The 24,175-nt window shown below is 44.3% G+C and overlaps 2 protein-coding genes across 5 annotated transcripts in view; both read right to left on the reverse strand.

Moving 5' to 3' along the window:
- LOC134212898 (trissin receptor) overlaps window positions 1-24,175 on the reverse strand; it is a 529,260-nt gene that overhangs the window by 375,848 nt on the left and 129,237 nt on the right. The window lies entirely within an intron of this gene.
- LOC134210025 (uncharacterized) lies at window positions 18,604-22,133 on the reverse strand. Its single transcript, XM_062686051.1, has 3 exons — window positions 20,996-22,133; window positions 19,089-19,348; window positions 18,604-18,957 (listed from the first exon to the last, which is right to left on the reverse strand). The coding sequence occupies exons 1-3, from the start codon at window positions 22,131-22,133 to the stop codon at window positions 18,604-18,606; spliced, it is 1,752 nt and encodes a 583-aa protein (XP_062542035.1).

Here is a 24,175-nt window from a genome sequence, read left to right on the forward strand (position 1 = left end):
ATATGTATTTCGACATCAACATAAGAATGTTTTTACTATCTTTTTTCGAAATAATTTTCAAAACAATGAAAAAAACACAAACAAAATCAAACAAAGGAACACCTAATATCTGACACACTTCGGAATAGTTTCAAACAGAATTCAGAACTACCTTTTCAGCATGATATTTAAACTGGAAATCATGCATGTGATTAATGTTTGCTACTACAGAAACAGGACAAATTATCTGATCAATTCCTTTCCTTTATGTGCGAGTTGTTACATCATCTTCATTTATTTCGCTTCTAATCAGAGCCGATCACCAAATAATATCCATAGTCAATAAATCCACTCTCTTACATTACCATTCAAAATATCAATGGGTAATCAATTCAGCCACCCACGCGAATGCGCGCACTTCCATTATTATCGACCACAAAAGATTATTTCAAAGGACCATTGTGATTGCGCTTATGAATGCATCGACCATTTTCGGTGCTGCTCACCAGTCAGCACAGCACTTGGAAAAGTTTTCAACAATGCGCTCGGAACTTTATTCGCTGCATCAGCAGCAGTTGCTTATGTGAGAGGAAAAATGAATTACCTATCATTTGGCGAGTTTCGCGCTCTCTTCCATCTCGATCAACGCCCAACGACGGCGGTACTCCATCCATCTGCGCCCCGTCGTCAGTTGGAGCCGCGTTCACACTGACAATCGCATTTAATTTTCCTCCAAACGGGTTCCGGCTGAGTTTATTTATCGTTTGTTCAAAGGAGAAGAAAAGTTCCTTTTCCCAGTAATAGTCACTGCCGTGCCACACGAACTGGCGAGAACCAGGTACCGGGTGTGTGGTGGTGAAAGGGGAACGAGATGGGGAACCCCGAAGGAAGACAATTTCTTCCGGAAGATATCATTTCATTTCCGGACCAACAAAGTGCATCCATTTCAGATGGACCTCCGGTTTGATTAAGTGGAAAAGTTTTGTTGGTTTTTTGAGCGGAAGATTGCTTAGTTGTTTGAGATATTTTCTTGGTAGTTTTCATAGCAATTGCAAGGGTATGGGGCTTTAAATGATTGACGTTTTGCTGTTTGAAAAATATGACAAATGCTCATTTACTTGTTGGAGTAATTCAATTTTTATCACAGCTAGGGTCAATGTTCCGATAGTTGTGGGTGTACCTATACTGCCTGTAACCGCAAAGATGTCCCATCTTTGCTGGGTTTCCTATTCATATAGGACAGTTATGCGATTATAGGCAGTATAGTTGCGATAGTTTTCCTATAGTTGCGAGTCCCGTATGAAAACAATGGAATTCGCAGCTATAACCATCCCCCAGGTTCCGCCGGTAGAGGTTATAGACGGCCCATGGCTTGTGAAGGCGATAAACCGCAAACGCGATGGGCTTTCGGCCTTCGAGGTGGCGAAGGAATAGCTGGACGCCATCATCGACTTTGCGTCATCGAAGCATAATATCAGTAAGGTACTCAAGAGGAGCTTGCTGAAACTTCGAAAGTTGATGCTGGTCGCCAAGCTGGAGAGGGCGGTCGGAACGGCCAAGTGTAAACCCGTGAAATCCGTGGAGTCGAGGTCTACCCCTATGAGGCCCAAGGATTCGCGGACTCGGCCAAGGTCGAATCGACCGAAGGCGTGCCAGCGAAGACGGTGGTGCCAAAGTCTACCCAGACTGAGGCTCAAGTATTTGCAGGCACGTCGGGGGTGACTGCTCCAACGGAGCAGACACAAAAACGGGGGAAACAGTCTCCAGGGGATGAGCTCCCTGGGGGCCGCTCCAAAACGCGGAGGTTTACTACCCCGGACAAGGGTAGTGGGGCTGAGAAGCTGAACCCCGGCCAGGTACCTCCAAAACCGGAAGAGGAAGGTCACAGTACAGGTAACTCAGCCTCGCCTGAGTGTTTGGTGTGCGCAGGTTTAGAGGAAACGGCGGAACACTATTGTGCCCACGTTTTCGCGCAATGCGTGACCACATGCTTGCCACATGTGGTCTGGACACTACCTCGGACAACCTAGTTCGGAGGATGTGTAAAGATGAAGTTGGCTGGAACGCCGTTTTATCGGCTACCGCCAAAATCGTCTCGGAGCTACACAGAAGGTGGCGCGTGGACTCGTGGAATGGCTAGTTCAGGCGCAAATAAGAGGTGGTCCAAGGGTTCGGAGTTGGCTTCATGGGTCATACCGGTGCCCTGTGGTCGAACTTGATCCTTTTATCGAACAAGTGGCCGCGCAAAGAACAACATGGTATCGTCGCTTTCGCGGCGTCGGCCAACCGGGCGGGTTCCGAGCCCGAAGACGGAAAGGGGTCCTCGTCAAGGCTGGGGCAGGCGTAGGAACCGCGTCGGCAAGTCCCTCTATGTGCTGGCGAATAGGCCCTATCGCAGAGAGGTCAATTTGGGGTGCACGCGGCGTCATCATTCTTGATACCAGTCGTGCAGAGGGAAGCAGGCGCGAAGTCGACCCTGCCCACCTTCCGAGGACATAGGGCGTGGTAAGACCACCTGGAAAGCCGGCAATGCGCTGGCACGATACCATGGTGTTCTTCTAAAAAGCGAGTCACGATGTTCGATGCTGCAAGGACACGCAGCTAACCTTGAGGGTGCGTTATGCACTGGCCCCCTTTGAAGCATTACTTTCTGGTTGTACCGAAGGGACGATGGGCTTGGCGGCAATGGAAACGGTTTAGCGGGTCGGGGATGCAGTCCTGCCTCCCTCATTGGAGGTGGCCCCTAACCCCGCACTTCCTGGTCAACCCAGGATGTCTGTTGAGCAGATTCCCCCTGCATTGGTTAGGAAGAAAAAAAAAACACACACACACGATCCAGGCGAACCCGGATATGTTCCGTAGCATGTTGCAGAAGTGCATCGATAAAGGAAACTATTTGTCTGCTTCACACGGTCGGAAAACTCCTGGAGAAGGTCATCCTCAACAGATTAGCTATCTACACAGAAGGCGACAATGGATTATCGTGCAAGCAGTTTGGGTTCCGAAAGAGCAGATCCACAGTTGACGCTATCCGGGAAGTTGTAGAAGCAGCTGAAGCAGCCAAGAAGCAAAAGAGAAGAGGTAACCGCCACTGCGCTGTGGTTACCTTAGACGCGAAAAATACGTTCAACAGTGCAAGTTGGGAAGCAATAGCAAACTCTCCACACAGGATGAGAGTTCCGGTATACTTTTGCAGAATTCTAAAGAGATATTTCGAGAATCGGACACTAGTTTACGAAACATATGAGGGACTAAAGAGAGTACGACGGGTTATTGCAGCTTAGACTACCAAGAGGCGTGGAGATAGTTGGGTTTGCGGACGACGTGGTACTCCTGGTAATCGGAGAAATAGTAGATGAGGTGGAAGTACGTGCTATGGAGGCCATAGGAATAGTGGAGAACTGGATGTGCGGAAAAAAGCTGGCATTAGCCCACCATAAAACCGAAGTGATGATTATCAGCAAACGAAAAGCATTTCAGCAGACTATAATCACGGTCGGGGAGGTCACCATCGAGTCGAAGCGAGAAGTGAAGCATCTGGGGATGATGATCGATGACCAGCTCAACTTCAACAGCCACGTCGACTACGCCTGCGATAAGGCAGCAAAAGCCACCACAGCATTGACCAGAGTAATGGCGAATAGCTCTGCAATTAGTAGCAGAAAGAGGAGACTCCTAGCCAGCGTTTCTTCTTCTGTACTCAGATACGGTGCCTACAGCACATACAGCTGTCATAAGACGAGTTTAAACAATCCCATTGAATTCCACCACTTAATTGTATCTTGACAGATACGTATTTCGACCTCAACAGTAAGGCCGTCTTCAGTGTCTCGTACTTGACTCGACTTGAGTCGAGTCAAGTACGAGACACTGAAGACGGCCTTACTGTTGAGGTCGAAATACGTATCTGTCAAGATACAATTAAGTGGTGGAATTCAATGGGATTGTTTAAACTCGTCTTATGACAGGTGAAAACATTCCACTAAAAAGCTCAAAATAATTTTCTTAGCACATACAGGTTAATGGCTATGCGGGTGGCAAGTGCGTACCGGACCATTTCGATGGATGCGGTCTGCGTCATAGTAGGCATGACTCCCATCAAAATTTTATTGGAGGAAGATTGTGCCTGCTATGGACTACGTGGAACGATGGGAGCACGCAAAATTGCGAGAATTGATTTGATGCGAAAGTGGCAGCAGGATTGGGACAGTAGTTCGAAAGGAAGGTGGACCTATCGGCTCATTCCGAACCTGCAGTCGTGGGAGCACAGAAAACACGGAGAAGTCAACTTCTTTCTGACGCAGTTCCTGTCAGGCCATGGATGCTTCAGAAAGTATTTGCATAGATTCGGACACGCAGAGTTTCCACTTTGTCCGGCCTGTCCGAACTGTGAAGAAACACCAGAGCACGTGATATTCGACTGGAGTTGGATCGGAGTTGGATCTCAACGGTCAACACTTGAAGCATAAATCCCGACAACATCGTTCAGGAAATGTGCGAAAATAAAAATACGTGGAACGTGGCGAACAGAGCAGTAACGCAGATCATGCTGTCGTTGTAGCGAAAATGGCGTGAAGACCAGAAGGCACTGGACACTGAGCGAAGGAGATGAATAGTAGCCGATCGTGGGAAAACGACCGGTTCGGAGTCGTCGGGTCGCCAGTGAACCGGAAGTCATCCTTCAACCGGAATCACTGGACCGACCTCGGCACTCAATCGGTACGCCCATTGATCGATGTAACCGTGCCGTAACTAAGAAGTGAGAGCAATTGTACGAGCGCCAAATGCAAAACGTGTGGAGGTACGCAGTCATACTTGCATCAGTGATGATGAGGAGAATACAGCGAACTAGCAATGCTTGCTAGAGGTTGGCCAAGTGAAGTGCATGAGCAAAGCCCCTCTCCGAAGTATTGACATCCAGTAAGTCCCGGAGGGACCAGGGCATTAGAAGAGAGGGTAACTCAAGTAACTTTCTGTTGCTTGGGTGGGTTTAGAGGGGTCGGCGGGCTGGCCTTCTGCCTTCCACGCCAACCCCACTCCCTAAGTGATAATTTCAGGTGTCTGTAAGCAGATTTGATACCTCAAACAAAAAAAACACACACACACACAGACATCACCTCAATTCGTCGAACTGAGTCGATCGGTATATAACACTATGGATCTCCGGGCCTTCTATAAAAAGTTTGTTTTTGGAGAGATCATATAGCCTTTACGTATACTTAGTATACGAGAAAGGCAAAAACATATATTTCTATGGATTTTTCAATGGATATACTATTATTGCTTTGTACCAGATAAAACGACTGCGTGAATAAAAAGCAATACAATCCTATTGCATCCTATGGAACCAGCAGCAGATGATTTCATTAAACTATTTTATCGTATGCAGCTTTCACAACAGCTTACCAACGGGAACCGAACACGACCAGATGCTATCAAATTAGCAACAGCTTATCAACAAGTCAATTAAATGACATATCGTGTCGTCGAAGCTGCCCAAGCCAGAGTGTACGTGATACGAGAATCTCATGTAAGGTTTCCAAGTTGATAGCATTCCCCATCCTCTGAGGAGCTAAGGATGAGATGGACGAGATGGCAGAACACTCAGAATTGTGAGGCAGAGGTTGGTGGTTGGGTTTTATTATCAAATGATGATGGTAAAGCATAAAACTGCTGCTGTTAAATAGTCGGTGTGAATATTTTAATTAATTACAACTGCATGTTGGTGTTAATAGCTTGATTTAATTTGATTCGTGCTTCGAAGCAGCAGGCATTTTTAGGCTATAGAACGCATAATGTGCCTGATAAATTAAATTACTAAAAGCGATTATGTCAACCCATAATCTCAAGATGGTCACCTCTCTTCCAGATTTTATAGCATATCAAGAGTAGCGCAAAACGTGGTTAATGTTGTTAAGACTTAAGCATATCGATTATTTAATTTTTTTTTCATTACGTCATTAAAAATTATTATATATCTTTTCAGGAGATCTTGAAAGCTGGGACGATATTTTCATTGAACCCACCACCTACTGCCTAGAGCAGAGCTTCCCAAACCTTTGGGTATGCGACCCACTTAGCAAAATTCTATATGTCTCGCGACCCACCTATGAAAAAATGCATTTTACCCTTTTACCAAGCATTAATTGAATCAGAATGTCATCTGTTTTGGCTTCTTCCAAAGAAAAAATATTCACGTTACCTTACATGTACAAATGCAAAAAATGACAAACATGGTATTGTTTGTCAAAATGTTAGCGTTTTTATTTCACTACATTAAGGGGACAGCTTTTAGGTATAAATGTTTAAATAAAATAGCGTGGTGATGGATATTTAAAATAAAATGCGGTTTGAACTTGAAATAATGTTCCTGAAAAAATGATCAAAAGGTTCGGCATTCGAGCTGCAATTAATATTTGTTCTGCGCGACCCACCAACAATCCGCTCGCGACCCCCCTGGGGGTCGAGACCCACAGTTTGGGAAACCATGGCCTAGAGGGATATACTGGTGAGCGTTGAACCACGTCCAACAAACTACGCTCCTTCGCGTCAACAGCAAGGAACGAGGTTTTATCAAGCACCACACCAGCACTGCGGCCTGGTGCGGCCATTAATGGTATCAAAATTAAACATACGTTCGGATCCACAAAGGCAGCAACTATTTGAGAGGCTCGTGAAGTTGAAAATTTAATCACGAAAGTTACACTAATTCTATCTTACGGTAAACCCACCAAGTCAAGCCTCAGGTGGAAATAATTAGAATGTATCGAATGTTTGCCCAACAGCTCACATGTACTTCCTGCTCGGTGCGGAGCAACTTCTGCTGCTTTCGCAGAAAGTTATACAAGTTACCGATTGTTGTAACATGGATAACGAAGCTTTGGAATTTTGCCTTTATCCGAAAGAGGGGCGCCCATCGAAGGAATCAACCTCACGGTTGCTCGCAGCCATCGTCATCGAAAGCCATTCGCACTTGACGAACTTTAAACAGGATTATCATGACCGTCGTCGTAAAATGAAACAAAATAAGGAAATATGACGATGCCATCATCGAAGCTTATATTAGGGCTTTCAACTTTCGCTTCAACTATAGCACTCAAGAGATGATGGCAAATAAGTTGGACACTCTATCCAAGAACTCATCCATTATGTTTATTGAATTTTCATACTGAAGAATCAATGATACCTTTTAGATTTTTCGTTTTAATTTGATGGAAATGCGTTTCTTCCATTTTCATTAGAATGAGTGCTAATAATAAATCAAAACATTTTTGTTCACAATCCGTCACTTACATATTTGGAATCATTTTGTAAAGTATATTGGATACTCTTTAACTATTTGTTGCTATTCGATATTTTCCCTTGTATCAACATTAATTAAAATTTTGAACTGAATTCAATTGAAATTAGAATGTTCATTTGGTTTTTCGTAATTTAAAATTGTATCTGTGTACTAATTTAGGCTTTGGAAATTTGTTTATGCTGTTCTATTCAATTTTCTAGGGATAAATGACAATTTTAGCGGAGCTTCGATTAGTTCGTAAAATTCAATCAAACTTGATCTAAAATTTTATAAACCAATGTACAAATCCCGCAGTGCACTGTTGACTAATTATTTGCCTCACCAAAATGGTCTTTGAGGATTTTCCTTTTAGTCAGATGTTATGAACCTTGGGCGTGTGCATACTCTACGGCGGGGTCCCGATGATCATGCGGAAAACATTGATAAAACATAAACTGCAAACAAAAACATTTTTTTTTTAATTCACCGAATGGGGCAATGGCACTTTCGGGCGTATGACCCTTTCAGCCAAATGACATTTTCGGCCGAACGAACCTTTCGGCCAAACGATACTTTCGGCCAAAGCGGAAGGGTCGTTTGGCCGAAACCTATCTGGCCGAAAGTCATATGGCCAAAACGGTCGTTTGGTCGAAAGGGTTGTTTGGCCGAAAGGGTTGCTTGGCCTAAAAGGTCGTTTGACCGAAAGGGTCATTTGGACGAAAGGGTCGTTTGGCCGAAAGGGTCATTTGGCCGAATGGGTCATTAGGCCGAAAGGGTCATTTGGTCGAATGGGTCATTTGTCCGAAAGGGTCATTTGGTCGAACGGGTCATTTGGTCGAAAGGGTCATTAGGCCGAAAGAGTCATTAGGCCGAAAGAGTCGTTTGGCCGAAAGGGTCGTTTGGCCGAATGGGTCATTAGGTCGAAAGGATCATTTAGCCGTAAGGGTAGTTTGACCGAAAGGGTCATTTGGCCGAACGGGACATTAGGCCGAAAGGGTCATTTGACCGAAAGGGTCATTTGGGCGAAAGGGTCGTTTGGCCAAAAGGGTTGTTTGGCCGAATGGGTCATTTGGTCGAAAGGATCATAAGGACACAGGACCGTAAGGTTAGTTTGACCGAAAGGGTCATTTGGGCGAAAGGGTCGTTTGGCTGGAAAGGTCATTTGGCCGAAAAGGACATTTGGCCGAATAGGTCATTCAGTCGAATAGTTCATTTGAAAAGTGAGAAATTTGAAATGAGAAGATAAACGTCTCACTTCTCACTCTTATTTTTTCTCTTCTCACTGTAAAAAGTGGAAAGAGCGAATGAGTAGTGAAACGTCTCACTACTCACATTTCACAGTGAGAAGTGGGAAATGGGAAGTGAGAAGTGAGACGTCTCACTTGTCCTATTCGGCCAAATGACCCTTTTGGCCAAATGATCCATTTGGCCAAATTACTTTCGGTCAAACGACCCTTTCGACCAAATGACAGGCGTCCTTGCCGTGAGAGGTTCCATCACAAATCATGCATTTAGCATCCATGTGGCAATGTTTAGTTCCGTGACCCCACCTTTGGCACTTACGGCACTGAGTGGGGTTTTGTAAATTTCTTCCAGGCCTGCGGAAATGTTCCCATGTAACACAGACATGGGACATAATGCAGGCCTTTTCCAAACTTTTCATATTATTTAGTTCACTTTTGTTAAAGTACGGGATGATTCAAATATGACGTCCACTACTTTTTGAGATTTCTAGACCCCCTTTTTTTAGATTTCTAGACCCCCTTTTCATGGGGGCACTAGGGACAGCAGGGACAGCATGGACCATGTCCAAGGGCTTGACGACCCCTCCCCAGCTGTCTGTGAGTCAGGGAGAACTTCCTAGGGCGTGGTGGGATTTAGCAGTGGGCTCTGCTAAAATCCCTCCCAAAAAACCACAAGTGCCCGTAATCAGACTCTATCAAAGCGACTGTGTGCCGCTTCAAAAGCACAAGCCCAGGGAGTGCCAATTGGCATGGGGAGTGTCCCTACTTCGGTAGGGTAGCGCGTGAGCTGGTTCGGCAGGGAGTGAGTGATCTGTTTGTGCTGAGGCAGGAGTGTCATAGCGCGTGGCCGCTATTGTCACCTCGAAGCGCAGTAAAAGTCTGAGTATGGACTGCACATGCTGAGGTAGGAGCGTCGTAGCGTAGTATCGTTGATCGGACCCTACATACCGCTATCGACACCTCGAGGCATGACAGTGGAGTGTTAGAGTGAGTTGGGGAGTGTTCCTACTTCGGTAGGGTAGCGCGTGAGCTGCTTCGGCAGGGAGTGAGTGATCTGGTTGTGCTGACGCAGGAGTGTCATAGCGTGTCGCCGCTATTGTCACCTCGAAGCGCAGCAGAAGTCTGAGTATGGACTGCACATGCTGAGGTAGGAGTCGAGGTAGCTATCGACACGAATGGAGCGAATGGTCTTTGGAGAAGCTGCTTCGGCGGCAGGGTAGCAGTGGGTTGTACCCACACACCTACAGTTGTGCACATGTGGTGCATGGGGAGTGTCCCTGCTTCGGCAGGGTAGCGTGTGGTCTGCTTCGGCAGTGGTGTGATTGATCTGCTCGTGCTGAGGCAGGAGTGTCGTAGCGTAATATCTGTAGGCCCAGGCAGTTACCGCTATTGACACCTCGAGGCATGGCAGCGGAGCGCCCGGGAGAGCATCCAAGTAAGACTCAAATGGAGTGAATGGTGTGCGAGCACCCAAGTCAGTCTCGCATGGAACGGGTGCCTGTGTGAGCGATAACGAGCGAGTACGTTTAGTACTGCCATCCCCCAGAAGTAGTACTGGGAGGTAGTTCCCGGGGGGAAACGATGGTGGAGTCCAAGGGAGTTTAGTCGGTATTACCGGTATGGTCGAGTCCGACACTCCAGTACACTTCCGTGTGGTAGTTTGGCAACTACAATGCACGTGTACTGGGTTAGTGTGTAAATGCATTCGCCCTTGTAAAAAAAAAAAAAAAAAACCCCTTTTCATGCCCCCATAAAACCTGTGACATCATTGTTGAACGACCCCTAATTGAGAAATTTCAATTTTATTCTCATCCAGTGATTTATCACGACTTTGAACAATCGCTCAGTTTTGTCGTCGTAAGTGAAGAATTTATGGCGCTTCTCAGTTAAATACTGAAGAAGACGTTTGCGATCGTCAAAGGATCCCGGCAAAACGCGGCAGTCACCCGTCCTAGCAATCTGAAATGAGACCTTGATCCCCTGAAGGTTACTCAAAATCTCATTCCTAAAGCCAGAAAACTCGGCAACAGATACCACAATTGGCGGAATCCTCTGCTGTTTCGCATGGATCGAATCATCTGGGCTAGAGAGATTCAATTTGCTCTATTTCGTCATGAATCAAATCGAACTGATTGCTATGTTCAATAGGAGAAGAATTATTTCCGATATTAGAGTTAGAAGGAATATCTGAAGTTTCCAGCTTCCTTCCATTTTTTCCGCGCTTTGGCCGGATGATCTTGAAACCTTGTTTCTTTGAAGGAAGTGGAGAATTCAGAGACTCGCCCTTCCTCTTGTTTTTATTAATTCTCATTGCTGAGCGTGAAGACGTGACCTTCTAAGCGATTTTTTTTTTCCAGAACGGTGTCCCTGCAGGATTACCACCGCTTGTCGGAATTTTACTTCCGCAAACGGGTCCAACGTAAAACGAAGGCACGGGTCCAAACAAAGATCGTAACGGGATCAGTAGGTACAAATAGCGCTGAGAAGCACTGTTGAAATTAAAATTGCTTCGGGTAGTATTAAAAACTTCCTTCAGCAAAGAGAAAAAAAACTGCACAGCACGATGCGGTCTGGCTTCTCACTCCTTATTTCTCACGTCTCCTTTCTCACTCATCATTTGTTACTTCTTATTTTTCACTTCTCGCGGTGAGAAGTGAGAAATGAGACGCCTCCATTATTTCTTACTTCTCATTTTTCCTTTTTTCGCAGTGAGAAATGAGAAATGATGATTGAGAAGTGAGTAGTTAGGACGTCAAATGATCTATTCGGTCGAATGATCAATTTAACCAAACCTTTTCGGTCAAATGTCATAATCGGCCAATTAACCTATTCGGTCAAATGGCTTTCGGTCAAACGACCCTTCTCCTTTTTTTCGTGCACGTTGCAACGGAGCAAAGAAAATTGTTTATCGCGGTTCTTTGTTGCCTGATTTGAGATATTTGTGCCCCTCAAACTGTCTTGTTGTTTCGAGGTTGAATTCGAACGCAATTCAGATGAAGCTACTCTACTTATTCCTTGCATTAATTTGCAAATTTGAATTCGTTTAACGGGTAGTCATCTTTGTGCATAACATTGTTGTAAATACATTTTTTAAGCTCCGTCAGTCCGATTCAAAATTCAACAAAACAGAGAATGACGCAATGTTACTCGGATTGCTTCAGCATTCTTGAGAGGTAATGGTTCACAAACTAAATAAACGCAAACAGACGCACGCTGTTTTCTAGTGGCTTGTAACGAGTGAAGATTTCATTCCGGCAATGGAATGTTTCTTCCCCAGTACCTACTAAACGAGCGAAAGCGCTTGACGATGCACTTGTGGACAGACAGCATTCGTTCCCAGTGACAGGTACCCTATCCCGTCATTGTGCTGTTGGTATCTAAATCTGTTCTGAGATGGAAACTTCACCACTTCAGACAACATTGGCGGCGTTGGAGCGCGTCGAGTACTTCCGCAAGTTTTAATCAGTTTTTCTAACGGAATTAAGGCGAATTAGGGTGGCTGATGAGATGTATAAGCTGGAGGCTAACCAACTTTTAGATTTGAAAAAGAAAATAAAGATTGTTTAGACAATTTCCGTAAATTGAATTCAGCATATTCAGTTGCTTTCTGGAAACTGAGCATTTTCCTTAACATTCGCTAAGCCAATGCACAATCATCTATCATATACGGACTCAACGGAGACAGTTTCGTAAAACGTTATCAACAGAAGATGATTTTTAAAAACATCAAATGCCATTTTGCAGCCTCTAAGTTGGAAGCTTCACAATTAATGTTAAATTCCACTGATCTTCACCGTCGAAGAAAGTTTTCCTGTGATGAGACTTCCACATGCATTCTCCAACAAATAGTTGCCCACCACTAATACCATTAACTACGAATGGAAATAAAGAAGTCAAGCCAATCTACTATTATTAAAAATTGATATCATACACAGCACCAGCATTCCTACCATCGACAGCAGTAGCAGCAGTTTGATCGCAAATTAAAAACAGATCTCCTCTGGTGATTCAATACCGTGCCATTTTATCTTTTCTCTTGCTGGTAGGAGTTCCAGCTGCAGTTATAATTGAACTCTGTAATACTACACGTACGTGGGTGCAAACATGTGAGTAGGTATTAAGGTTCGCATTCGCTGAGTGATAACTGAGCGAGTCTTTGCAAGCTATAGAAAACAGCTCCGAAAAGGCGAGAAAAATTACAAAAAAAAATTAAGTTCAGCTGCTCGGAATCCCTGCTGGGAATGGAAATATCTCTGGAAAACCAAGAGCTGCTACATGCCAGGGGAGAGCATATTCGTATCAACTTCAACCATACGGCTTCTTTGCACGTTAGAAATGCTTGCGGCTCTTGCGGTGCGGAGTTATTGCCCGAGCGTTCGCCTGCAGATAGATAGCATTTACATTATGGGGCATGGTGGATGGTTCAGGATATGTTTTCAATTTTGTGCCGACTTTGCCGTCCGTTGGCGAACAGTACTACGACTACAAACCTACCATGTTGAATTAAAAAATGTGAGAATTAGTGAATTACTAATTACATAATCTAGAATTTATTTCGGAAAGTTTTTGATCACAGTACATGACTCAATCATTAATGATTTATTGGCATTTATCGGTGAGTACAACATCTAAAGCTCAAAGTAGCTCAAAGTTGGCATTTATCGGTGAGTACAACATCTAAAGCTCAAAGTAAGAGGGAGCGCAACAATGAAGAACAGTATTAATAGGTGTCACAAGCGAGCGACGAGTGTGAAGCGAACAGAACTTGAAATTTTAGTAGAGGGCCAGTTGTGAGAACAGCATTGTTGAAATCGCTGTTGTTTTGCCTAACATCCACCCAGGAATAGCTTGGGTAGTAGCATGGTGACTACTCTTACCAAGACAGACAAAATAACAGCGATTTCAACCTACTATTAGGCCGTTACAAATATTTAATTAACTTTTTGTCCTACTGGTCTCCGAAAGATGAAGGGGGAGGGGGTGGGGGTGGGTAATAAAAAATAAATATTAAAATGAAAAAAAAAACTCTTCGGATTTGTTAAAGAATGTTTTGAAAATCCTCAAAATTATCCGAATTTTATTTTGTTGCCCCCTCAAAATATTATTTTTTGGCAAAAATAATCCGAGGGGGGGGGGAGACAAAATAGATTTTAAATATTTGTATCGGCCTTATGCTGTTCGGCGCATGAGAACAGTTCTAGCGATCAGTGGCTTGTTCGGAGGTTCATACGAAAGTCGCGCTACTTTGCTTCACGCCTCATCCCGCAGTTCTTACTTTGCCTTAAGTTGAATTCGCTGTTATTTTGCCTGTCTTGGTAAGAGTAGTCACCATGCTATTACCCAAGCCGTTCCTGGGTGGACGTTAGGCAAAATAACAGCGATTTCAACAATGCTGTTCTCACTACTGGCCCTCTACTAAAATTTCAAGTTCTGTTCGCTTCATACTCGTCGTTCACTTGTGATACCTATTAATACTGTTCTTCATTGTTGCGCTCCCTCTTACTTTGAGCTTTAGATGTTGTACTCACCGATAAATGCGAATAATTCAATAATGATTAATCTAGAATTTGTTCTGACAAGAGCTAAAAATAGATTAACTTTGATTGATGTGCCAAAACAATATATGGAAGTTCATATCAATATTCTTATTGGCAATACATCCCCCATTGAACCATTGTCTCTAAGCCTTGTAACAATATCATAAGGCTAACATGATAATTGGCCGGGGTTCTGCCAAATAGCGCTAAGTGTTTAATCCGAATATTCACATGCAGATGAACCCAAAATTTAATAAGTTCGACCAATGATCGGATATTCAAATATTTCGATTAGTTACTTTAAATACTCACAAATTAATTTGTCTGTAGCACCACCAATGTTTAGTTTTGTGTTTCTAGACGATAGATCATAATTTCAATAATTCCAGTCGCGCCTAAAATTCAGTTGGTCGCATAAACTAACTTGTCTAGTAATACCTGAGTACCTTAGTTTGTACGACAAGTATACACTTTAATAATTTAAAATTTCACAATTTCTTTGCAGTATTCATGTACTCACTATCTACCACGCTGTATATTCAACTCCCGAGCTCAACGCTTTTCATTTTATCGATCACAGTAAAATATTATGAAAATTAGCCACGACGGAATTCATAATTGAATGTAAAATTCGAAAACAGAATGTGTACCAGATCATAATTTTAAGATTCTGTGATGTAAATGATAAATTCATTGAAATTTCAATTGAATATATCTTAATTTTACATGACTCTACCGGAAACCTTGGTGAGCGAGCACGTAGCTGTCAAAACAAATCAAAACAAACTTCACTGCATTTCATGCAAACCGCAGATGGCACCTATTTTACTCATATAAGAATCAACCTAAACGGATACCTTCGCATTTGAAAATAAAGCAGCCTTTATGACGCTGCATTTCATCGCTGCAACTCTTTGTTGTTTGCTTCTTCCGGCGAGAAATCTGCGATGCATTCAGCATACTGAGTCTCAAATGATTCCGTCTCGATGGAGTTTCCGTGTCATGTAAATTTAAGCTATCGTTCAGCCTAATGAAGAATTATCGAACCACCAAAACGTTTAACCTGTTACACCTTGATCGACTCGATATCAAGAAGCGGAAATACCCGAGACGATAACAAGTTCGGCTCTCACTCTGCAGACCAATGTTCGACTTCCATGCTCTGCTCCTTTTTTTTTTGTTTTCAAATAAAAATAAGAACTGTTAAATTCCAGCACGTGTAAATTTAAAACAACCTATAACTTTCTGTCATTTAACACGGAGCAGTTTTGTTACATCTACTTGAACGGAAATTTACAGGTTTTGTTCGTACTGTGGATAATGACATTTCCAAATCTACTCACACTCCTGCAGGGTTGCTAAACTTAAATTTGTATTTTTGCTCCAGAAAATCTTTATATCTGTATCTTAAGTTTAAAAATCTGTATTGCAAATCTGTACCCATCTGAACCAATTAAAAATTGATTTAAAAGAAGTTAGTTTCCATAAGATAAATTCTGGAATTACTATGTGGAACTACATGTCAGAAATGTCAATATTTGCACACTTCTTTCCAGTAGTGAAACGTCTCATTACTCACTTCGCGCTTGGCACATTTTACAGCGAGAAATGATAAATGAGGAGTGAGAAATGAGACGTCTCATTTCTCACTCCTCATTTCTCACTTCTCACTGTAAAAAAAAGAGCGTGAGGTGAGTAGAGAGACGTCTCACTTATTTGTCTTATTCGTTCAAATTATGTGTCTTATTTTTCTTATTTGTCTTATTTCTCTTATTTGTCTTATTTGTCTTATTTGTCTTATATGTCTTATTTGTTTTTTAAGCTTATTTGGCTTATTCATTATCAATTGCTTATCTCACCTCATTCCTATATTTGATTTGATTTCAATTGATAGATTTGGTATATCTTCGTGTTCACAAATAGGAATACGCTTTTTTCTAGTGTCACGCTAGATACAAAGTTGACGGACTTTCTATCGCTCTCATCGCTCCTTTCCTACTGTGCGCCACGAGAAAATATGCTGTTGGCAACTCTCCCGAAATGGTAATTTTTGTATGGAATTTGGAAAAATTTGGTTGAAGTTAAGAGACTTTCCGTCAACATTAAATGCGGTCACATATACTTTTTATTACATCAAAATGATCGTTGGAAAATTTCATTTTTTTTTGCGAAATTCGGTTCCTTTATGCCTAAAATCATCGGAGAGAGGTACAGAGAAGCGAAAATTTCAGTTGTACAATAGTTCAGTATTTAGAGCTTGATTCAAATTTGGGAAATAGTAGGTTCACGAAATTTTGTAGGAATCTTCCTTTATAAATTTCAAAGAGATTGTCAGTTGGGATAAGCGAAATTCGTTCCCAATTCCGAGCTATAGACATTTTAGTACGAAAATAGCGCTCCACCGCGAGAGAGCTTCCCTTAGACCTTAAAAGCTAGTACTAGGTTAATTGCCTACATAATGGATGGAAATCCGTCGTTCGGTACCAGATTTTCAAACGTGATGTAGACAATTACCTTGCAAGTAGATTGTTTTACAGCATAATTATATCAACGTTTGTTATAATGTTGATATAAAGGTTATTGAACTTTGAATGTAGTAATAGTTGTTGGTCAATTAGAATTAAGGCCGATACAAATATTAAATTTATTTAATGTCAACCCTCCTCAATTTATCCAAAACATTGAGTGGGCGAAAAAATTTTTTTTTGGTTATTTTTAAAAGAAAATACGAGCATATATCTCTATCGGCATAAATATTCTATATCCCATCTGTAATAGCGAGGTCCCAAAAAAGCGCGGAACTATTCACGGTACGGACATGAACCGGGGAGATTTCGAGATGTGGGGAAGACTAAAAAACGCGTGTGATTTTCAATAATTCAGGTTATACTACTACTGTATTTGCTTTCAGCTCATGGGGATATATATAACTAGGTGAACAAAGGGCAGAAGGCTCACAATAAAATTAAATCGTGCTATAAGGAGAGATACAGGGTTTTTACGCTATGGAGCGGGAAAGGCAGTCGATGGCATGTGGTTGCGTCGACTAGGGTAGAGCTCCTCATTCTGGTGCTAACATATTCCGCCCACCAAATTACGAGTAGGAATTTCCGACCCGTTTCGTCCTGGTACATATATATTCGTCGTTGTCGAGGGGGAATCGTCGAAGCTTCCTGATGTCCAGACGGAAAATACCCTTGGCTGTCTTCACCGCGACAACTCGTACACGTCCGTCCTTCCCTGGAAAGAGTTCCAAAACACGTCCTAGAGGCCACAGCTGCGGCTTTTCGTTGTCTTCGACGAGGAGCACAAAATCACCTCCGATGACATTCGGGGATGATGATTGCCATTTCGATAGACGTTGACGTGATAACACATACTCAGATTGCCATCGAGCACGAAAATCCTGGGCAATACGCTGGACGTAGCTCCATCTCGATAATGAACTTATCTGCCGTTCGAGCAGATTAACCTCCGGAAGAGCACCCATAGAACGTCCGATCAAGAAGTGTGCGGGTGTTAGTGCTTGCGGATCGTTGGAGTCATCCGAAATCGGAGAAATAGGGCGAGCGTTCATACAAGCTGATACCTGCGCAAGAACAGTGCTTAGTTCTTCGAAGGTGTAATTATAATTACCTCCGATTTTGTTGAGAAACCCTTTTGCCACCTTGATAGCAGCCTCCCACAACCCGCCATGATGTGGAGAGCGAGCGGGTATGAAAAGCCATTGCACTCGTTTGTCGGTGAAGAATCTGCTAACCTCGTCGCTGTGCTCGTTGGCATCGATCTGGTGGTATAATTCTCGGAGAATTTTCGCGGCTCCTCGAAGATTTGTAGCATTATCCGAATACATCTTGCTTGGTACTCCGTAGCGACTCGTGAATCTTGTGAAGGCCGCAAGAAAGGACGATGTACTGAGATCGCTGACCGCCTCCATATGCACTGCTCGTGTTCCGAAGCAAACAAAAAGGGCAATGTAGCCTTTGGAAGGTATTGCTCCGCGAGCTCATCGCCCTATGATGCTTACCGGGCCGGCAAAATCGCAAATCGGCAAAGCTGGTGTAAGGGACTACTACGTTCAACGCTGAGGCCTCTTCATAGTCGGCTAATTTCTCCGAAAAAATGTTTTTGTTGTGTGTGTTGCAGGTACTTCTCCAAGGCAAAATCAATTTCATCTAGAGAGAGTTGAGTGGCGCTTCGATACTCTGGGTGCCTGAAACGTAGCATTCTTGCCGTGATACGCAGCAGAAGCTGCAGCCTCGGGTAGTATCTAGCCATCATGTCATCCAAGAATCGGTTTTCATACACAGTCAAACACACTAATGTTGTGGTTCGCTGCTCTCTGTCCATTTGACGCCGTTCGCCAGGATCGAGATCGGCTTGTGATGCTGACTCATCACTCACATTCAGTGGCTCCCATGACGGTCCATGCCACCAGAGAGGATTTTCTTGAAGCTGCTCGGGAAATGCTCCACGGGAGATCAGATCAGCGGGATTGAGAAGAGTGCCGACGTGATACCAATTGATAGACGGCAGATGTGTAGAAATTTCGGCAACACGATTAGCGACGAAGGTCTTCCACCTTGCCGCGCCACCGGCGCCATGCCAGTACAACTTTCGAATCGGAGAAAGCACGAATCTCATGGAATGTCGTCGTGGAAAGAGCATCTTTTACGTTGGAGATCAGCCTGGCGAGAATAACAGCTGCACATAACTCCAGCCGAGGTGTGGTTGTTTTGCCGTTGCCTATAGGTGCCAGCTTGGATTTAGCGTAGAGTAGATGGGAGGAAGTATTGCCATCATCGTCCACGGCTCGAATGTAGACACAGGCGCCCATTGCCACCTCGGATGCGTCGCAGTAGCCGTGCAGGTAGAGACGAGTCCAGTTTCTCATGTCGATAACATTTCGGGGAATCTGAAACGAATTGAGAAGCGAGAACTTTTGCACCAAAATAAGCCAATCGTTGATCAACTAACCGGGGGGATTTGCATCCCAGGCCACCTTCAGCTCCCACATTCGCTGCATTACCAGCCTTTAGCCTTTACGATGATCGGAGAGAGAAGGCCGAGGGGATCAAATAAGCTGGCAATTTGCGATAGTATTATTCGCTTTGTGGGCTGAAGGATCTCGGTTAGCTGATAAGTGAAGTGGAGCTCGTCACTGCACGGCTGCCATTGCATACCGAGTGCCTTGATGGTACTGCTTCCGTTGTCCACTATAGGAATTTTCACTTCTCGATCTTCATCAGGAACTTCTTCTAACACTGTTGCACTGTTGGAAGCCCATTTCCGCAGGTGGAATCCTCCTGCAGCGAATATTTCTGTGAGTTGTTCACGCAGAACCACTGCTTCGGCTTCAGATGACGCCCCAGTCAGGATGTCGTCGACATAAATTCCTTTCTCTGCTTTCTCAACTGCTTCTGGATATTGAGGACGATACGATTCGAGAAGCAGCTGCTCGCACTTTGTAGCCAAGAAGGATGCGCTTTTCGTCCCAAAGGTGACCGTATTCAACCGATATTCTTTAATATCATCCGTCTTCGACCATCTCCACAGGATTTTCAAAAAGTCACGATCAAGCTCGTTCAACCATACCATGCGATACATTTGTTTGGCATCACTAACAAACGATGGGTGGAAGGCGAAATCGAATCAAAATATTGACCAACGAATCTTGAACGACCGGGCCACACATAAGCACATCATTCAATGAGAATCCACTGGTAGTCTTGGCCGAAGCGTCAAAAACGACACGGCATTTAGTAGTTGTACTGGTAGTTTTGACCACCAGTGGTGTGGAAGATAAACAGATTTGTTGGGTGTGCTTTTATCGTTTACGAGTGTCATGTGGCCGAGCTCAATATATTCACGAATGAACGCATGGTACTCTACCTTTAACTGTGGATTACGGTCTAGCTTTCTTTCTATGTGGTGAAGTCTTTTCTCTGCAATTTGCCTAGACTCACCTAGCTGATTGGGGTCTCGTAGAAACGGAAGACGAACTACGAACTTGCCTGTCTCATCTCGAACGGTGTGATCAGAAAAATGTTGCTCGCATCGTTTCTCTTCGTCGGTTAAATGTTTGGGTGCTGTGCCATACTCCTCAATCTCCCAAAATTTGCGCAGCTGATTTGAGAGATCATCATCGGTGTTGGTCAGCAGGCAGGTAGATACTTGATATCTTACTGGTGAGGCAGAATCGTGATAACGACCAGCCACTATCCAGCCGAGCTTGGTATTTTGTAGTGTTGGTAGGCTGTCGTCGGGACTGAGTGCGATTTTGCCCGGCTCGAGCAGCTGAAAGAATAATTCTATGCCTAGTAATATTTCTACCTTTGCCGGACGATGGAAGAGCGGATCGGCGAGATGTATGGCTCCTGGTATAGGCCAATCATCGATAATTGCTGGTTTGCTAGGTAGCATTCTGGTAATCCTTTCTAACACCATGCATGGTACAGAGGTGCGATAATTCGTGCAGCGCGACGAAATAGTGATTTCGGTGCATTTATCGGGGTGTGCCGGAGTAGCAGAAATGCCTTCGAGGTCCATACTTGCTGCGAATGTTTTGATGCCGAGTTGCCTACAAAAACTTTCGCTTATAAAACTGAGCTGAGAAGCGCAATCTAAAACAGCACGGCATGCATGCGGACGTCCCTGGTAGTCCATTACATTGATGGAAACGGTTGCCAGAAGAACACTGGATGCATCTAGGCAGGGTGAGTCGAGGGCCGAAATCAAAGACTGTGCTGATGGTCTCGAATTTGCTTGGGCCATGACTGATGAAGATGCTGGAGACGACGCCGGGTGCAGCAAAGTGTGGTGTGGTAAGTCGCATTTTCTACACGTACCTGATTTGCAACTTTCACCAGGATGTATTTTTAGGCAATTGTTGCACATTTTCATCCTGTTGACGACAGCGAGACGTTCGTCTTGGTTCATGTGGAGAAACTTACCACATTGGTAGAGTTGATGTTTCTGTTTATGGCACACATCGCAGAACGACGAATTCGTGGCGACGAATGCGGAAGCGCCTCTGATTGGAAAGGGCGCCTTGGAAGGTGGTTTGAAGGGAACACTTGCCTTCGGTCGGGAAGTCTGGGCTGACTGGAGAGCAAAGCTGCGAGACTCGATGAACTTCAAGAAGCACGGCAGATTGATGTTGACTTCATCCATTTCCGCCATTTTCTGACACCACAATTGTTTGGTGTCCGGGTCCACCTTTTCACTTAATATGAACAAGAGCCAAGTGTCGCGGTCTTCTTTATTCAGTGCTTTCAGTGCCCGAATAACCTCATCTGACACATCATGAAGTGATCGCAATCCATGTGCCGAGGGCGATGTCAGCGTTGGCTGGGAAAGGAATCGCTTTATATGCTGATGGGCAATCTCTCGAAGCTTGTCGTACCTCGATTTCAGCTTCTCTAGAGCCAATCGGTAGTTGGCATCTTCGATTTTCAGATGCGAAACCAAAGAAGCAGCCTCTCCCGCAAGGTTGGTTTTTAGGTAGTACAATTTCTGACTGTCCTTCAGCAATGGGTTTTGGTCTACCATGCTGTAGAACAGATCGAAAAATGATTGCCACTCGAGATAATTACCGCTGAAGACAGGCATGTTCATCCGGGGCAACTTGAGGTCCGAAAGAGGCGGCAAAGCGGCGTGGTTAGGCACGACAGCAGACGAGGCAGGCGAGGTAGACGAGGTGGCCATGTTGGAAGACATTATTTGCAGAAATTCCGCTTGCTGGTCAGCTAACTGCTTGATGACGTCATGCTGAGGGGAAAGTGAATTCGGCACGTTTTCGCGTTCTTTAATTACTTTCAATAGCTTCAATAAACGGTTCTTCTGTGCGATATAGCACCCTTCGAATTGGCTTTGCCGATGTACTGCGTCATTATAAGCGTCATCACCATCACAAACGTCCAAAATCTTCTTATGTACAGCACAATATGCCGCCCATACTTCATACAATGCATCGAGCTCACTTTGCACGTCTATTTCTTCAGCCTCTTCTGGTTTAATCTTCGCCACTGCATCCGAAATACGTTTCAACCGGGGCTCAAGAGATTTCCGTTCGCGGACGAGTTTATCCATCGTGGTGGATTTCGCGCACTATTAACCCAAATAGTCACTGTTAGGGACACTGCTTTCAGTTTCTGTGCACTGCTAAGCCGATCGGCAGAAGCACTCGAGGCCGATTTACGGCGGCGACAGGGCCAATTCACGGGCACTAGCGGTCACAGAAGGCACGGTTCGCAGCGAACTTTTCGCGATCCGGACAAGAAGGACCATATGTTACAGCGAGGTCCCAAAAAAGCGCGGAACTATTCACGGTACGGACATGAACCGGGGAGATTTCGAGATGTGGGGAAGACTATAAAACGCGTGTGATTTTCAATAATTCAGGTTATACTACTACTGTACAAAGGGCAGAAGGCTCACAATAAAATTAAATCGTGCTATAAGGAGAGATACAGGGTTTTTACGCTATGGGGCGGGAAAGGCAGTCGATGGCATGTGGTTGCGTCGACTAGGGTAGAGCTCCTCATTCTGGTGCTAACACCATCATTACAGATTACGTCGAAGCTCTCTTGCAATATATGGTCGACCCATTTCCATACACGTTTTCGATATCCACGATATCCAGCCGTAAGGCCGTTCGAATTATACATTTTAGACATCATCTGCGTTATCTTTGCCTAAACACAATACGTTTCACTATAGAATAGTACATTCGAATGTTGGTGCGTGGATCAATCCGGTTGGGTCTCCAAATATTTCGAAAACTCGCGAAGGTACCCAGCCTTTCTCACTCGTAGTTCCATGTCAATACCAATTTCGCCATCTGATGATATCATACTGTCAAGATATTGAAGTCCTCCGATCGTCCGGCTACTGCAAAGTTTGAGGGGCTTTTCTCGTTGACACTCAATCACCTGATCCTGCGGGCGTTGATGGTGGACCCGCCGCAAAGAAGCATACGGTTAGCTCCTTAACCACACACAAAAGAGCATCGCAGTACTAACATAGCGTTTCGTGTTCATTAGCCAAATCAGAGTCGTCTAGATGTTCCACAACAATAAACTGCCAAAGCAGCTCAAGGTGTACTAAACACGGTCAATCACACCCACCAAGATCTTTTCGACCACGCTGAGAAGTAACAGTGCAGATGAAATGCATCCTTGTCTCACATTAGCGACTACCCGAATGAGGTCGGACAATGCTCTGACCCTATTTGAAAATACCTTGCATCCCTGGGCGCCAAACAGATTTTCGTGTTTCAGACAGACATCACAGACAGCTTGGGGACCCCTTCAGATTTGCTGCTTCAGATGGCTGCTTTTTGAAGAACGGTGGCTGAGACTTGAAGAAGCTGCTCGAAGTGATCGAACCAACATTCCAGCTTTCCAAGTCAATGAGTTATTGAGGCGATAGTCTTCGGTTGTTGCAGCCATTTTGTCTTCATCGGCCAGGATGTTCACTCACGCCAGCCTGTCCTGTCTGCAGCAACGCCCGACTCCCACTTACAGAGAAACATACCGTAGACGGGACTCGTACTTTACTTCTCTGATTCTTACCGTTCCGCAGCCTTTGATTCTATACGCTTCTCAATCTCCAGTAGGATTATATCTGTAATCCATTCTTTTCGCTGAGTGCGCAGTTTATCCAAGTTGATCTCATCGGTTTCGATGAAAGCATTCTTCGCCGCCTATTTCTATTATATTATATGCTGCCACCGTCCAGAACATCCACTACCTGAGTTCCATATTCTTCAAAGAACGATCTTCACAGTTGGATCTTCTAGTCGGTCTATGGGGAATCGACACCCGAGTGAATTCACTCGCCGCTGAATTCTGGAAATGCGTGGTCATATCTTCCCAATTATTAGATGTTAGTCAAACGCGATGTCATCGCTACGTTTATTATGGGCTCAAGAAGGCACCGTCTTCATTTTCAGCAGATCCATTTCCAGAGAAGCCAAAAACTAGTCCTGGAAATTAGAAGCGGCTCTAAAGAAGTAAGTCAAACGCTGTTGGCTGGAGACGGGATGAGCGGGTGTGGGTGGACTCCCCGGTGAATCGACGAAATAATGGCACACTCTATCAGCCCACCACCATAGAGCAATCGTATCATAA

The sequence above is a fragment of the Armigeres subalbatus genome, chromosome 2 (assembly GCF_024139115.2).
Source record: "Armigeres subalbatus isolate Guangzhou_Male chromosome 2, GZ_Asu_2, whole genome shotgun sequence".
NCBI lineage: Eukaryota > Metazoa > Arthropoda > Insecta > Diptera > Culicidae > Armigeres > Armigeres subalbatus.

Coding starts and splice junctions, on each gene's coding strand:
- LOC134210025 (XM_062686051.1), bottom strand. CDS start 22,133: ATGGATAAACTCGTCCGCGAACGGAAATCTCTTGAGCCCCGGTTGAAA. Junction 19,349..20,995: donor ACATCAACTCTACCAATGTG/GTAAGTTTCTCC, acceptor TATTCGCTGCAG/GAGGATTCCACCTGCGGAAA. Junction 18,958..19,088: donor GCCTTCTCTCTCCGATCATC/GTAAAGGCTAAA, acceptor AATTCGTTTCAG/ATTCCCCGAAATGTTATCGA.